Below are 16,535 nucleotides of genomic sequence, written 5' to 3'. Positions count from 1 at the left end.
CTGGTGCCGGGCTGGCCGGGGCGGCTGGAGCGGGGTACCGAGGCAACCGAGGCAACCGAGGCAACCGAGGCAAGGCAGAGGCGTTTTAACAGCTCCAGTAGTTTATTTTCTAACGGCAACACCCTACAAAAGGAAGAGGGCAACGTAAATCAACACAGTGACAGAGCCGTGGGCGTCCGGGTGCCGAGGGCTGTATATACAGCTGCCACCGGTATTACCCGTGTGCTCGCCGCGGGGCCGGTGCAGCAGCAAGAGCCCATCGGGGTGAGGCGAGGGTGAAACCTTTGCACTTCAGCAAACGTCGCAGCGCCTGCTTTCGTTCGGTGATGTGCACGCAATCAAACGGCACCAGCGCCAGCGCTGCCCTGCCAAGGGATCTCCCCGGGCTCCTCTCAGCCTGCGAAACCCAAAGGGAGCGATGCCATTCCCTCCCGCAACAGGTCTGAAGGCAGCAAAACATTTGTGGGGTTTGACTCCCCCAGCCCCAGCCCACACATATTTGCCGAGCGAACGATGAACACATCGGCCGCGCTGGGGTCCTGCTCGCCGTGCTGGGCAAGGCCAGCTCCCGGCACAGCCCCACGGCGCCCCGGCTGCTGATGCCCCAATGCCCAGGGGGTTGAGAGGAGCCAGACCCAGCCCTGCAGCCCCAGAAACACCTCAAAATCCTCTCCTGGGCAGCCGGCAGCCATGTGTCAAGACCGAGGGCGGCTGCTGCGGGGACAGCATCTGCAGGATTCGGTCCCAAGCTGCAGTTCCCAATGGGGCACTGGGAGCCAGTAAATGGCTCGCAGTCCTCCGAGTTGCACACACATGCATACCTCCGTGCCAGCTCTCTGCTGAAGAAATAGCTATTTTCACAGTCTTTCGTCCCAGCTCTCCTTCCTTCTGCAGCCACTTGCCTGCATCCAGACCAGATTTTCACCACCGTCAATTAAAACTCCGTACTGGGGAAAAAAGGGGGGGCTCTCCCAAGGCCACAGAGCAGCAGGGAAAGCAGAGCGTGCCTTAAAAAAAGCCTCCTATCGTGCACGACCCCACACAGAGCCGGGTCGCAGCAGCTGCCAAATCGCATCCGTATAAAGAGCCCTGCCCTGCGGTTCCCTCGAAACCCGGGACGCTGCCTTGCAGCAGCAGAAGGTTCTCTCTTGCAGACCTTTGCCTCCAGCTTCCCACCTGCAACTGCAGCCTCATCTGTCTGAAACACCCCGAGAGAGCCCACTGACGGGGACTTGGCAGAGCCAGGGCAGATTGGGCAGATTTGGGGCCCGGGGCACAGAGCGGCAGTTGGATTTCCATCCCTCCAGACCTGCTTCCCTCTCAGCAACGCACTCCCCAGGCAGGACCGGTGAGGATCATTTCAGCTGGATTTTTTTCCCGTTTCCAGCTTTGACTTTGGACACTAGAAAAGGGTAATTTGTTGAATTTTCATTTTTTTCAGGGGGTAAGTGGAAAGCTTAGCTCTAAGGAGACCCCACAGAGCTCTACAATGCTCCCAGCAGAAATCTGGGACAGAGTCGGGACAGACGTACCCGGGCACGGTTTAGCTGCTGAAGCCCGGCTGCCAGGACCGAGCCCCCGGGAGCGCGGGGTGGCTGGGACAACCCCCGGGCACCCTCGGGCTCAGCCAGCGTGCTCGCACGCACCGCTGCAACCCCCCCCAAGAGCCAGAGACCCAAACCCAGCAGTTGCAGGGGCAGGAATTTAACCCCATACTGTACAACATGCCGAGGCACTCTCAAGTTGAGCTTCCCAGGACAACAGGCGACATTTCCCAGCAGCGTTGGACGCTGCTGATCCCCTGGTGTTTAACACCCTGGCGCAGGGGTTCGTCGATGCTGCCCACCCTCATGGGATGGTTTCTTGGGGAAGGAGACCCGGAGGCACGGCCCGCTACCAGCACCGGCCGTCAGGCAGCCGCAGTGCGGGCTGTGCGCCGGGGGACCCAGCCTGGCGCCTCATTAATTATTACTCCTGACCAGGGCTGTTGTGCAAGCGGTTCGAAGGGACGGGAGGGCAGCCCAAACCTACCTCCAAAATCCTGCCCTCGTCGCTGCATGGGGTGAGGGGGTCGGCACGACCTGAGCCGCTGCTGAGCGGGGACGGGAGGCAGGACCGCCTTCCTGGCAAATATACAGCATTTCCTTACGTTAAGTAGGTGTTTATGTCTGTGGTTGGGTATTTTCTGATGCGTTTCTCAGTCTCACTTGGATCTCCCCCTCTCTAATTCTTCATTAACTTCGCCTGCCGAAAAGATGAGACTGGAGAGAGGCAAAAACTTGTATATGGGGCGTCTGATATACATACCTTACACATGCACGTCTCCTGTAATTGGGCATCATATACACACACCTTATAGAAGCACCTGAGCGCAGGTGAGCACACCCCACCCCACCCACCCCCCTTATTGTGTTACAGAGAGGCACCTTGCAGAACCCAAATCCCGGGGGATTCAGGCGCAGCGGGATGGTGAAGGCAGCTGCCCATCCCAGAGGGACCGAATTTGGGGGGGGGGGGGGGGGGCACAGGCAGGAGGCCGCTGCTGTGCCCGGGGGAGGCGGGCTGGCTGGTTTCAGCCTAGCACACCACCAGTTTTCATAATTTTTCACATCCCGCTCCAGCGGCTGATGAGCTGTTAAGCATCCCCCTGGTTTGCAGTGATTTTACAAGCAATTATCTTTCATCTGGTTTAACCCATGCCCGGGTTTTTGTTCAAAACAGGCTGAATAGGTGGCGATTCAACAGCAAGCTGCTGGGAAATTACGGCTTGACTCATACAGAGTGGTCACAGAAGAGACATAAGATCTGTGTTTATACCCAAATAGCCCATTACCCAGTTTTCTTCTGCAAGCACAGTGTAATCAAACCCTCCTCTGATCTCTAATGGCCCTGAATCCTCCCGAGCAGCCACACTATGCGACTGTTTCTGGTTTTATTATTCCCCAGGTCTAAAAACATTGTCCCCGTACTGAAGACCATCTCGGTGGGCACATTCACCTAGGTGGGGCTGCTCGCAGGGGAAAAGCACCTTTAGTCCCAGTAAAAGCAAGAAAACCCACTTCCCCACGCATCTGGATGGGCACACAGTCCCGGTGTCACCTCTGTTTTCACCCAGAGCCACCTCTAGACCACAACTATTGCAGGACTGTCCCAAGAAACAAGCCCACCACTGCAAGATTTGGAGGGCGGCCCAAGACGAGCAGCAACCGGCTCAGATGCCACTTGCCCCAAACAGCTGCCAACTCTCTGTATCCTTGCCTGGAAAAAGGGATATTTAAGATTTGATTGCTTTAGTCGTGACCGAGCTTTTAAAAAGCCCCAGGGCGGCACCGGTCTGTCCGCCTGCAGAAAGCCACCCGAGAGGAGCCGGTTGCTTCAGCAAACACCGCTCACCCGGGCTGGTATTTGCTAGATATTTATTCTGCAGCAGCCTCGGGATGCGATGCCCGCCGTCTGCCTTCCTAAGGCTGAATAAATAGGCTGCTCCTGACCCCGGTGGCTCCGCGGTCCCTCTTTCCCCCAGCCCGAGTGCCAGCCCGGCACCTTGCCAGTGCCACGTACAGCACCCGCCGCCCCTTCTGCTGCAGCTCCCGGGGGGCTCCGGGGCTCCGCTGGCAGCCCAAGAAGGGGAAAAAGCAATGCATGCTCTCAGAAAGCAGCAAACCTTCGGGCATGTGCGTGCACGACACCCGGCCATCGGTCATTTCGGGTGGGAGTCAGCCTGACCCAGCGCTGGTGAAACATGGTCACGGCGGAGCAGGGCACTGCATCGGGCCACCATCGCCTCCCGGAGCAGATATCCCCACCTAATCACCGCCCTGGGAGAGTTTGGTGGCTTGCACCCCAAAAGCGCGGGCTCCTTCCTCGCACGGGGCTGGGAGGACCATTTATTGGCCTGACCACACGTGGCTTTGCACTCGTGGGATGCACGGGACGCTTTCCCCGGCACATCTCCTCTTGTCGCTCATGTTGCGCCCATCATCTGTCACGGGCAGGAGGACCCTGCCTGCGGTCCCACAGCAACGCATCCCCATTTTGCTGAGTTAATGATTAAAATCGGCCCGATTTTGGAGGTGCTGGCACCCAGGCTGTGGCAGGCAGGCCAAGGATGCTCGCCCTCTGCCCCGCCGCCAGGATTAATCATTCACCCGGCAATTGGCACTACCTCCATATAAACCCTGGGATGGGTTTCCCAGTGCCGCTTTTTGGCAGGAGGAGGGAAACCAACCCTGACATGAAGGCAGCTCTCGCCCTGCTGCTGCTTTTAGCCACCGCACGTGCCGAGCACCGAGGTATTTATCATGCGCCTGGGGCTTTGCTCTCCCTCAGGGACGAGGGGTACGAGGCTAGGGTCCGTCAGCTCCGGCGGTTTTCGGTGGCCTGCCCTCTCCCCAGCCCACTGCCAAGTCGCTGGGCAGGAATCAGAGAGAAGAAAGGGGAGGCGTGGGATGACGTTTCGGTACCCAGGCCGCCCCTTTGGGGTGATGCTGGAGGAGTGGGGAGGGGAAGAGGCTGGGCTGGGGTCGGGGGCGGAGGGAGAAGGAGAGGATGGCGTCGCAGGGCCCGGCCTCTTCCCTTTGCAAGGGAAAATAAGATTTTCCGACCCCCTTCACGAGCACCATTTCACTGTAAAACCCACCCCTCGGATGGAAATGATGCTCTGTGCCTCCCCTTGCTGCCTTCACAGCTCCGCAGGGAATCATCGACCCGCCAAAAAACCCCCTCGAAACTTACTTCTCCCATACCGCTTTATGAAAATGAAAAGAAATGCAGCAAGATGGCACTTACAGCAGGACCGACAGCCCCTGTTCCTGTGAGGAAAGAGAATTGCCTTTTACCACGGCTTTCCCTTTTTTCCCGGCGCTGCCAGCCTTGCAAATGCCCCCTCGCCCTTTCTTTCCCACCGAAGCAGCGTGACCGTCAGTGTAACGGCACATAACCCCTTGCTTTTGGGGAGGTGACCCCGCTCCGCGCTGTAATACCAGTAAATACTGGTATCAGTATTTACCCTGCCGGTACCAAAGTCTAGTCAATGCTGTTTGTAGCAAAAATCGATAGCGTTTTTCCAGGGATGAGAGAGTGGCCGGGGGTGTCTTCGCTGCTGGGTGCTCCCGGCCTCCATGGTCCCGTCTCCAGAGCTCCCAGTCCTTACGGTCTCCAAACCCTGCCAGAAAAACTAACACCACGCGTTTCAAACGCACAGAAACGTCCATTTGGACAAGGGGCGAACGGACCTAATGTTTTACCTAGAGGTCTCCCAGCTACAGGGAGGGGTTTTCCCCCTGCCCCTTTCTTTGACTGCGGAGCCGGAGCAGCAGCCCGGGTACCGGCGGTGCTTTCTCCGAGGCCGGCAGCGCAGCAGCAGCCTTTGCTGGTCTGCAGCGCTTGTGCCACCATCTCCCCAGGGCCTACCACCAAGCCTGGCTCAAGAAAAGAAGCAACCGTGTGAGAAAATAACAATCCTCGAGTGACTAAAGCAAGAGCCCCGCAGCCTTTGGACCGCGTTTTGTGGTGGCGTAGCATCCCTCATTCCCACGCCGCCGCCGCCGCTGCTGCAGGGGAGGGAAGCGGAAAGCGAGAGCAAAACAGGGGGTCAAGTGGGAACAGGCTGTTCCCCAAATGATCATTTTCCTTGGCAAAAAGCAGCAGACACGAGTTGTTTTCCGCAGGAGACTCAATTAAGCAGACCCGTGCTGCTTTGTTTTTGTTTTTTTTTCTGCAAGGGGAAAGGTTGCTGGAAACGAGCTCTATTGCCACCCGAGGAGAAGGGCAGAGGGGGCAGGACTGCAGGGGAAAGCAAAGCCGGCATTTTCCCAAACCCCAGCCCCAGCAGATGCAGGCTCGCCGGCTCCCGGCTCCCTGGCCACCACCCAGGCTGCACCCGAGTGAGCCGAGGCACAAATCCTGCTCACAGACCTTCCTTTTTCTGCGCTTACAGGTAAAGCTTATGTCCGGGACAAAGTCTGCCAGGAGTTCCAGGCCCTGGGGAAGGAGGACTTCCGAACCCTGTAGGTACCTCCTGCCGTATTTGCCCTCCCAGGACACTCAGCACCTGAGCCAAGACCAAAAAAAATTAACTAAAAATAATCTTAGAAAGGGGAGGATTTATTCACTCCCTGCGAATGAGGACTCCGGTTGCTCTTAACAGGAGAGAAGTTTGCTTCATTGTTGAACTCCTCAAAACAAATTAGGTGCCTAAATAATTAGGAATTCTAACAGAGCTGGTGCATGATCCCCTGGAAAGGGCAGCCCCCAGCCCGAGACCCGCCCTGGGTCTTTCCCGGCTGTTTTCCAAGGAATACGCTGCCATTTCTGGCAGCGCCGCAGCTGCTCCTCTCTGGCTGATGGTGTTAAACCCCGTTTTGGCAGAATGATGCTGCAATGTGATTTTTTTTTTTTAAGAGAGAGAAACATGCCTCCGGCTCATCCTCTCCTTGCTCCCTGCTCCCAGGACCATTATCGCCAACAGCAGGAAATTCTCCAATGCCACCTTCGAGGAGATCAGCCACCTCGTCCACGAAATCGTCTCCCTGGCTGAAACCTGCTGCGTCGAAGGTGCCGACCCCTCCTGCTACGATGTCGGGGTGAGGCTGACCGCAACCGGGCGATGGACCCCCAAAACCGGGGGTGGGGGGACGGGATGGGATGGCCCCCCGGCACGTAACCTCTTCTCCCTCCCGCAGTCCTCAGCTCTGTCGGCCAAATCCTGCGGGGCAGGCTCGCCCTTCCCGGCCCACCCCGGCACGGCCGGCTGCTGCGCCCAGGAGGGGCTGGAGCAGAAGCTGTGCCTGGCCGCCCTGCGGCACCCGCCCCAGCAGCTGCCCCGCTACCTCCAGCCCTCCAACGAAGAGCTCTGCCAGGCCTTCAAGAAGGACCCTAAGGACTTTGCAGACAGGTAAGCCGGGCTGGGGACGGCACCCGGTCTCGCCGATAACGCCGGGTTGAGCCCAGGTGCGTGCTGGCGCCGGCCGACGTCCGGGTGCCCACCAAGCAAACCTCGCCCGGTCTCGCCCCTCTGCCACCGCTGCTGCGGCTCTTGGTGGCCGTGGGGCTACCAGCGCATCAGAGGAAAAGGTCGGGGTGTCCTGCATTTGCACAGGCCCCAGGAACAAGATTTTACCAAAGGGATGAGGGGTGCCATCGCCTGTGCGAGTGGCTGGAGAGGGGCCACCAGCCCGCTCGATGGCTTGGTGCAATAAGCAGGCAGCACGGGATGGTACAGCAGCAGGGGGTGGTACCTGGAGAGGGTTCCCATCCCCGGGCAGCCCTAACGCCCCAAAAACCCCACATCTCCTGCAGCCAAGCACCCGATCCCGGGGTGCCGCATCTCCTCAGCCCGCCTCTGCCGCAGGTTTCTGCACGAGTACGCCAGCAGCTACGGCCAGGCGCCCCTGCCCGTGCTCCTGGGCTCCACCAGGACCTTCCTCTCCATGGTTTCCACTTGCTGCATCTCCCCCGCGCCCACCTCCTGCTTCCTGAAGGAGGTGAGGCCCTTCGGACCGCCAGGCTCGTCCCCATCCTCGCTCCCCGGAGAGCCGGGCGAGCACTGTGCCGATGGCCCGGGGAAAGGTGGCTGGGAAAGGCTTCCGTTTCCCTTGGAGGACACCTCCATCTTCTTTTTGTGGCAGAAACTTGAAAGGAAAACCCTCTCCCTCCTCACCCTGTTGTCAAACCGGGTTTGCTCCCGCTTCACGGCGTACGGGAAGGAGAAAGTCACCTTCAGGTAAAAGTGGGGAAATGGCCTTTTCTCTCCCTGCGCACGGGTCAGGCTGGGAGCGCGTTCCTACTTCAAGCTGCGGATCCTGTTCGCAGGCAGCGCTCGCGAAGACAAACTTTAATTAAGATGTCAGAACAAGTGTGCTGTAGCATCCTATGGAAATGCTCTGTGTGTAGCGGAGGTGCAGAGCGAGCCCCGTGGCTCCCCATCATCTCCCTCCCACACCTCTACGCGGCGAAACCCCTGCTTGGAGCTGTTAATAGGGGAAGGGGGAGCTGAGCTCCCTAAGCCCCTCGTACGCCTTGTGCCTGCCCAGCTACCTCGCCTCGCTTGCTCAGAAGATGCCCGGTGCTTCCTTCGAGGACCTTTTCCCCCTGGCAGAAGACGCTGCCGAGGTGTTTTCCCAGTGCTGTGACTCGGTGGCCGAGGACTGCATGCAGAAGAAGGTAGGGGAGCCAGGAGCCCACCCCAAAAACCACCTCCCGAGTCACAGCACGGGCTTAGAGAGTGAACCCCATCACGGTGAGGGGGTCCGCAGCCTCACCAACCCCGGCAGGATGCCGAGCCCCGCACACCCTCTGGCTCCCCTCTTCGCAGTTATCGGAGCACACGGCCAAAGCCTGCGGCGCGCTGGTGGCCCGAGATGAGAGGTTTGCTGACTGCTGCAATGGGAAAAACCTCATGCAGAGCTATTTCTGCATCTTGGCCTTGCCACCGGCGCCTGCCCCCAGACTGCCGGAGGCGCAGAAGCCGACGAACGAGCAGCTGTGCGGCGAGGAGGGGGCTCGCCATGCCAAGAGGTGAGCGGTACCCGCGGCGGCTGAGTGGCTGACCCTTCCTTCTCCCCTTGTCTTCGTTATATGGTTTAATTATTGTTAGGATAACCGGGGGAGCATCCTCTCTTCCCTCAGGGCTATCGTCCCCAGGGACTGCACAAAGATGCAAAAAGCAGCCACCATCCCACACTGAGCAGCACCGGTAATAAAAACTCATATGGCAATTCGTTTCCCCGCTCCAGGTACCTGTTTGAGCTGGCGCGGAGGCACACCACCGTCCCCGACGCCTTCCTCGGCAAGCTATATGACGCCTCCGAAAAAGTCAGGGTGGAGTGCTGCTCTGCCAAGGACTCCTCCGCCTGCCTGGACAGCAAGGTGAGCAGCGGGGACGGCTCCGCTGGCTCACCCTGCTCTCCCCCCTTGGCCCTGCGCCCCCCAAACCCCCACAGAGGCTTTTCCCAGCCTGGTCACAGCCATCCTCTGCCACCCAGCGCCAGCAGATGGGAGAAGAGCTGCACCCCTTCCTGGAAAAGGCCAACCAGCTCTGCGGGCAGTACACCAAGTTAAATTTCCTCGACTTCAAGAAGAGGTAAGCCTTCCCCTCCCCCTCCCAAAAACTGGATCAGCGGAAGCAAGCAAAATCTGGCCAAAATTTTGAGGATGCACGAACGGAGCTGGTGGTTTTGAGTCTGAATAGCAGCAAAATACAGGGAAGCACATAAGACATCCCTTGCAGGGCATCCAGCCCTGCTCCCGCTGCCATCCGCGTGTGCTTCTCCCCCTGAAAATGCCGTATGGGTGTTTAATGCCCCCGGGTCCCCACTAAAACCCGCCGGTCCCCACGCCGCAGGCTGCGGGAGAGCTTGATGCAGACGATGCCAAAGGCCAGCCCCGAGCTGCTGGGGCAGCTGGTGGAGCAGCGAGCCGACTTCGCCTCCACCTGCTGCCCCCCCAACTCGCCCCCCCTCTACTGCGCCGCCAAGGTAAAGCCACGGCCCCCCACCGCCCCGTGCCGTGCTGGCGGCCAGCCCCTGCGCCCGGGGCTGCCCCTCGGCTCTTTCCCCCACTTTTGCAGGTGAGCTCGGAGCTGGGAGAGATGTGCCATGGGGGCTCCTGCCTGCTCGGCTAGGTGCCCAGAGGTGAGTGGCTGGAGAGGGGTTCCGGCACGCCGGCGTCGAGGACCGCTTCTCCGGTCATGCACGGATGGAGGGGGTAGTTATGGGGCTGGGGAAAGGGGTCACGGCCACGCGCCCGGGGCTGAGCTCTGCGGGGCATGCAGGGAAGCGGGACGTCGAAAGGGAGCGCGAGGGAACTGGGCTGGAGGACGCCCGGCAGACGGCTGCTTTTCCTTGCGCCGGGAGAGGAAGGTGCCACCGAGCTCACGGCTCCCTGCCGCCCGCTGGCAGCACCACCGATGTATTCCTGCAGCCGCAATAAAGACTTAAAAAAGCACCCTCGCTGCTGCTGGAAAGGCTTTCTGCACCCCTGGGGTGGTGGGGAGGGCTGGGAAGGGGCACAGCCCCGGCTCTGCAAGCAGGAGGAGGAGGAGGAGGAGGAGGAGGTCCCAGCTCTAGTCCCGGGAGCTAACGGTCTAAAAAATTAAGCAAGAACACTGAAAACATTCATCAACTGCCCCCAGAGATGGCTCTCTGTGGGTATTCAGATATTCAGCTAGCTGGAGGCACTAGCCCATCACCTGAGATGGGGCCTCTGGGCACCCCTGCAGCCCCGGCTTCCCCGCTCCGTACCCCAAACCCCGCTCCCCTGCCCGTGTGAGACCCCCGCAGCCTCCCCAGCCGCCTGCCAAGCTGAGCCCTGCCAAGCACCGGCTGAGTTTTGGGGGTGCTGCGGGCAAAGCGGCCCCAGGTTGAGAGGCAGGAAGATGGCAAACCCAGCCGGGAAAACGATGGGAAAAATCCCCCGAGCCCAAATTTGGTAGTTTTTGGCAGGAGAACAAGATCTAAATATACTAAGGAAAGCAGATAACGATACCTTGGCACGCAGAGCTGCGCCATGCAAAGATGAACCAGCAAATTAAAACAGCCCGTACTGTAGCAATAAAACACGGATGGGCTGAAGTGATGGTCAAAGGAAAACAATAAATGAAATAAAGGGATACAAAAGGAGCAACGGCCTTACCAACGGGGCAGAGGGCCTCCATCCCAAAAGGGAAAACTCTGCAAGGCGCAGAGGATTAATGGGCAGAAGCGGGGGAAATAAATTTGAAGCTAATTAAGGCCCCAGAGTAATTACTTTGCGGGCAGCGTTAGCAGTTGAGTTGCCACACTCACCTGACCTGACCATAAGCGAAAACGAGAAGAAACCCCCTTTCGTGTTGGTTCCTCTCTGTACTGGGGAGCGTCAGTAGCCCCCAGGTCTCTGCTCGGTTTCCCCACGATGAGAGACTTGAGGTGGATTTGGCTGGCATGGCACGGGATGGAGGGAGGGATTGCGCCCTGGGCTGCAGGCAGGTCGGTCCCTGCCGGTGTCCCTCCGGCAGCCACAACGCCGACAACCTCATCTCCGGAAAGATGGGGGGATCAGCAAAGACCGTCCTCCTCCCTCCCCACCCGGGAGCCTGCGGTGGACGCTGACGGTGCTCCAGAGCTGCCATCATCGCTCAAACCATTTCCTAGCAAACACATCACCTGGGCCACCGCCTTTGACCACGGCTATTTGCTAGCGAAGTTACCTAAGGATCGTGCAACCCCCGTGCTCCGGGGTTGCCGAGACCCCAAAACCCTGCTAGAAACAGAGTGGGGACCACGCTCGGATGCTGCCTGCATTTTGGCCGGGGCAGGGTGGGCAGCTTGCGCTAAGGACGGGCAGCGCCGCTGCACCTGCTGCCTGCACCTGCCCATGGGCAGCAGCGCCTGCGGCGGGGACGGGCGGCGAACGCTGAGCCTGGCCCTGCCCAGCTCCCAGACCCCGGGGAGCAGCAGCAGCAGCAGCATCTCCGCAGCGGGGCCGTGAGAGGGAAGGAGCCTCACCCCATAGAGGCTGCATGGGGTGGCAAGGCGCTATTATTTTGGGGGACAGAACTAGAAAGAAAGGACAACTTGCTTTTTTCATGCGAGGCAGATGTTACTGGGCAAGATAAACAGCCTTTCTCTGCATCAGCACCCAGATGTGGAACACGCTTCCGAAGCGTGGTAGCCTACAGCTGTTATCACTAACCCGGGACTGGACCCCGTTGCCTTGTAGCAGCAAAACCACAGACACCGAGACACCAGTTCCACCCCCCCACCGCCACGCTGCACCGTGCTTTTGGCATTTATTTTCCAAAATAATTAACAGTTGGGTTTTATCCTCTTCTGTCGGGGTGAGAGACCCACCTCTCATTCATGTGCTTGGCATTGCCGGCAAATTCTCTCAGCTCCCCTGGTACATCAGTAGCTATGTAGATGTGTTTCCATTTCAGCTTCTGGGTCCGGGTCGTACCCAAGGCAGCAGCTCCGGGCACCAACCATGGTCACAACCGCGCGTCCGGGTCCTGGCCGGACAGAGGACTCTATCCCACCGCTCCCATAAAAGCAGTTTAGTCTCTGTCAGGCACAAGGCGTTAGTGACCGGCCTGAGCTTTTGCTCCCTTCCAGCGTCACGTTTGCATCTGTCAAATTCAGGATGCAGACGGCAGGGGCTAACAATTACAGCAACCTTCTGGGTTTCCAAGAAAAATTGGAGATACACAATTAAGCAAGCCAAGAACATCCCCTCTGCTGTGTGCCAGTTTCTAGGAAATGTGCTAATAGATATATAAAAAAAGAAACTAAATCAGCAGTGCTTATTATCGCTGCAGTTTTCCAGGCGAGAAGTGCGCACGGCGATACCCCAAGGGTATTTCCTAATGCCAAAAGCCTGGGCACGCTGGAGAGAGCAGAAAGCCAAGCCCAGGCTCTCTCCGGAGCAGCCTGCATCACTCACCCCTTCACACCCGGAGCACAAAACTTCTGGCAAGGGGTTTGCTTTACACATTTTTGGGAGTAGGCGTCACTTGCTGCTGGGTGTCCCATCCTCTTGGATAGCAGGGGCTTAAAAAAACTGAAGCCCTGCTGGAAATCAGCAGGTGAAGCCAGAGGGTGTAAGGATGTGTAGCTGTTTGCTGTTCCCTCGCCTGCAGATGCACCCGTCCAAGCCCCGCAGCCCCGACCAGGGGGTTTCCGTCTGCCCAACAGCAGGTGTGGGGCTGCTGAACCCCTCCGTGCTGATGGGTATCAGGGGGACACCCTGAAACACCACGCAGGGACAGCAAAGCTGGGGGGGAGGTAAGAAAGAAACCCCAGGGTATCTCCTGGGACCATGAGCAGCCTCAACAGGCACAAAGCGCCGGGATAGAGATGTCCCATCTCTGCCCGCATGCCGGCGCGGTGGCCCGGCAGGGCTTTTGGCCCCCGGCTCCCCAGCCCTTGGCACAGGGCTGGCCTGCCGAAACCCACCCGCGCTTGATGCATTTTGACTCTAAAAGCATGTGAGAAAATGCTGCCTGCCTTGGCAGGAGGCTTGGGGCAGCGACACGCGTGCTCTGCCCTCTGTATTTATTTACCGAGCGTGTTTATCGGCATTGGTGTTTGGGCTCCCCTTAGCTTTAATTATGTATGGGAAAGCCCAATTCTGCCGCATCTTCCTCCCCGCTGACTAATCAGGCAAGCGATCGCGCCGAGCCGCTAAAGAGATTGCAACCATAATTAAGGATTTCATTTTAGCAATGGGCCACTTCTCTGAAACAGCTCTCGGGAACCTTCCCCACGCTTCCATCCCCGAGCCGACAGCCCTCTCCATCCCAGCCCGGCACGGAGGACGTGTCCCATTTGCTTTGCACCAGAAGCTGCCCACGGTCGCCTGGGGAGCTCCCACCTTTTCGGACAGAGGAGCTGCGTGTTGCACCACACCAGCAGAGAAAAAATAAAATCAGGAAATCCCCCGAGCCCCTGCCCTGGGGAAACCAAAACCTTTGCCGGCAGCAGCCTGCACAGCAGCCGGCGAGGGCTCCCGGGGGGTGCCGGCGTTGCACGAGGCGAATGCACCCCGTGACGGCAAAGCCTCTGCCACTGTCACCCCCACGAGGTCCCCACGTAAGCAGTAAAAAAAAAAAAAACACTACCACAAAAATAATCAATTGCTGTTTAAAAAAAACCAAACCACCACAAAAAACCCAAAACACAACAATTTTTTTATTAAAACCAGTCAACTTCTGAGAAAGCCGGGGCTGGTCGGTACAGCAGCACAGCTGGTCTCAGCTAGTGCCAGCCCGGAGCACGGACTCAGCCAGCAACGCGCCCCCGAGGGATTCCCGCCCAGCCCTCCGCCAACCCGGGCAGAAACCACTTTCCTTTTCTACTCTTCACTGCAGTGGGGCTTTTTGTTTGGTTTTTCTTTTAATTTTGTTTACTGGGTCTCCTTCCTCCTGCCCTCGGTGCCGCAATGGGCACGAGGCAGATTCGCCTCCTGCATTTTTATCTAACCCGTTTCCAAAGATTTGAAAGAAGCAGCAAAGTCCCTCGTTTTTCTTTTTTAAAAAGAACATCCTTGTTGCTCAGAGCAACCTTTCCTGGCCGGTCTGTCCGCCCATCACCCAAACGTCGGGGTGCCTGGCAAACCTCAGGCCACCTCCAGCACCCTTCTGCCAGGCAGCTTGCAAAGCCCGAGGGAGAGCGTGCCAGGAGGTTGGAGCAGGCAATGCAACAAGGACAGATTGAAAAAAAACCAACAAACCCAAACCAAACACCTCTGCCAGGCTGATACCATTCCCGAGCACAGCCGTCGGGAGCTGTCAGTCAGGCTAAGTGCACGGCTGGTACAGCAGTAATTAAGCAGCAATGCGTTGCAGGCGCAGTGGCAGGGTGGGAGTAACGTCACTAAAAGCTTCCAACCAGGGCAAGCGGGGCTGCGATGGGAAAAGCGGGACGTGAATTGCTCGAGGCACTAAAAACCAGCGGCGCTAAATAAAACAGCTCCCAACATTTACCTTGCCGGTGCTCGCAGCCCATCCGGCGATGCCCAGGCTCCTGCGGAGAGGAAAGCACAGAAGCGTTCATTAATTGACATATGCAGCGGGGGGGGTCCCCAAAATTGGAACACCCCCCCCCCAGTTTTGCCACGGCCAGCCCGCGGCACCACCCAGCCCTTCGGAGGAAACACAGGGTGTTTTCTGCCTCCCTGCCAGGCGCCTAACCTGTGGGGCAAGTGATTTGTTCCCGAAGAGCAGATTAACCCAGTACAGAAGAAAATAAGCTGACCAACTTCTGTCTCTCTTTTTTTTTTTAAAAAAAAAAAGCAATTACTAGATCCATAAAAGCATTTAGAAAAAGGTTAAAAAGTATTCGTTTTATCTGCCTCCGAGACCCGCGGGGCTGTTTGCTTTCCCAGTGATTCCTTTCCCCAGCCATTCAGGCCAGAGTTTTCTCTTTTGGGCCAGCAGCATTCCTGCCATCAACTTCAACTACACAAAAAACCAGCAAGTAAATGGGCTCACACCTCCTTTTAATTTTATTTTTCTTTTGTACTGCATGCAGCGCTTTCCTAAAAGGAGCAGCAAGTGTTTTCCTCTTGGCTTGACACCCCCAAATGCCCACAGAGACAGGCTCAGCAAAGGTTTCTGACCAGCTCCCGGGTGATGCTCCTGCCGCCCAGCTCACACCCAGGGCTCCCAGCGGCGGCAAGGAATAAGTAATTTATTTCCCCAGGGAATAATCCTGGTACCCCAGTGCAGAAGTAGCTGCCCAAAACATAGTGGAGTCCCAAAACGCCACAAAACTCTTTCCATACTGACAAAGCGGGAGAGATGCTGAACAATATACAGCTTTTTGTCCCAGTTTAGGAGTGCAGAGCTTGGTGCTGCCTAAACCAAGCCTGCCAGGTGAGGTACGGGGGAGCAGCAGCCAAGGGGAGAAGGCTTGGGGGACCTGCAGCTCGGTCCAGCACTGCCACTGCATCAACAAGACACGACCCATAGACCTTACTAAAAAGTTAGCTCAAAATACTCGTCGAAGTGTTTTAACGACCCCATCTCCTCCTGTGGCAGGACGGGAGGGGGTTTCTGGAGGAGCTGGTGCCCCATTACAATGCTCTGTCATTGGGACGGCCACTCGTAATGCTGGTGGAGCCGGAGAGGCGTTGGTTGCTGTTCCCCCAGCCCCACGTCCTCACCGATGGCTATTCCTGGCCAAGGAACAATGAGTGCAAAAAGCAAGGTTTGGTCACGACAAGTTTCAGCCCCGAAACCAGAGGTTTCTTGGAGAAGCCCCGGCCATGCTGGGCTCACTCTTACCTGTCCGCAGGTGGCAGAGTTGGGCAGGGAGATACTGCATCACTCCGGGGCCCCCTGGCCACCCTCCGGATCCGGCCCCACGGCTGCTCCCCCAGGCGAGGGGAATCACCCACAGCCCGGGGTCCCACTGCCCACCAAACGACGGGGCGAGGTAGCACCACGATGGAGCGCTCAAAGCCAGGGGCTTGCATGCCTGAGCCACACAGGACGGCTTCACCGCGCTGATCCTCGGCAAACACCTCCACCGGCTTGGTCTCACTCTGCGTAACACAGAATGGCAAAGTGCCCACCCCCAGGAGAGCTGGGAAGGGCAAGTCAAGCCCCAATTCAGCCCAGCTGGGGAGCTAACCCTCGGTGTCCCGGGGCTGCCAAACGCCCCGGGCTTCTCCCCAGCAAAGGGCCGGCCATGCTGCCCACCCCTGCCCTGAACCCCCCTGGTGCTCCCCAGGGGAGGGCAGGAGCAGGGACCCCCACGCAACCCCTGAGCTGGACTGCCGGGGCTCGCCGTAAGTTGCACACCCAAGACATCTCCGTAACACGCCCCCCCCTTGCCCTGGGAAGCCTCTTTCTGCGGGCGAGTCTTCTGCCGGAGCAACAAAGCGGCCCCAGGAGGAGGACGGTGCCACACAAACCCATCTTCTCAGGCCACCCATGGCGGTTGCACGCCACCCCGACGGCTCCAGCCACATCGTGTGAGCGATACTGACCATCTTCTAAATGCTTCTGATGCAAGAACGCAGAGGCTGGTGCTTATTGAAGGGGAGACCTGTGGGAG

General features: G+C 58.3%; 1 protein-coding gene across 1 annotated transcript; it reads left to right on the top strand.

Moving 5' to 3' along the window:
- Positions 1–4,183: 4,183 nt before the first annotated feature.
- GC (GC vitamin D binding protein) lies at positions 4,184–9,945 on the top strand. The gene is made up of 13 exons (XM_076337685.1): positions 4,184–4,292; positions 5,939–6,008; positions 6,452–6,584; positions 6,684–6,895; positions 7,352–7,484; positions 7,629–7,723; positions 8,034–8,163; positions 8,315–8,517; positions 8,736–8,868; positions 8,985–9,082; positions 9,344–9,476; positions 9,569–9,632; positions 9,773–9,945. Exons 1-12 carry the CDS (start codon positions 4,184–4,186, stop codon positions 9,620–9,622), a joined length of 1,503 nt encoding a protein of 500 aa, XP_076193800.1. The 3' UTR covers positions 9,623–9,632; positions 9,773–9,945.
- The last annotated feature ends 6,590 nt before the right edge of the window (positions 9,946–16,535 follow it).

This window comes from Aptenodytes patagonicus, chromosome 4 (genome assembly GCF_965638725.1).
Source record: "Aptenodytes patagonicus chromosome 4, bAptPat1.pri.cur, whole genome shotgun sequence".
NCBI classification, from domain to species: Eukaryota; Metazoa; Chordata; class Aves; order Sphenisciformes; family Spheniscidae; genus Aptenodytes; species Aptenodytes patagonicus.
This window is presented reverse-complemented; position numbering and strand designations above follow the sequence as displayed.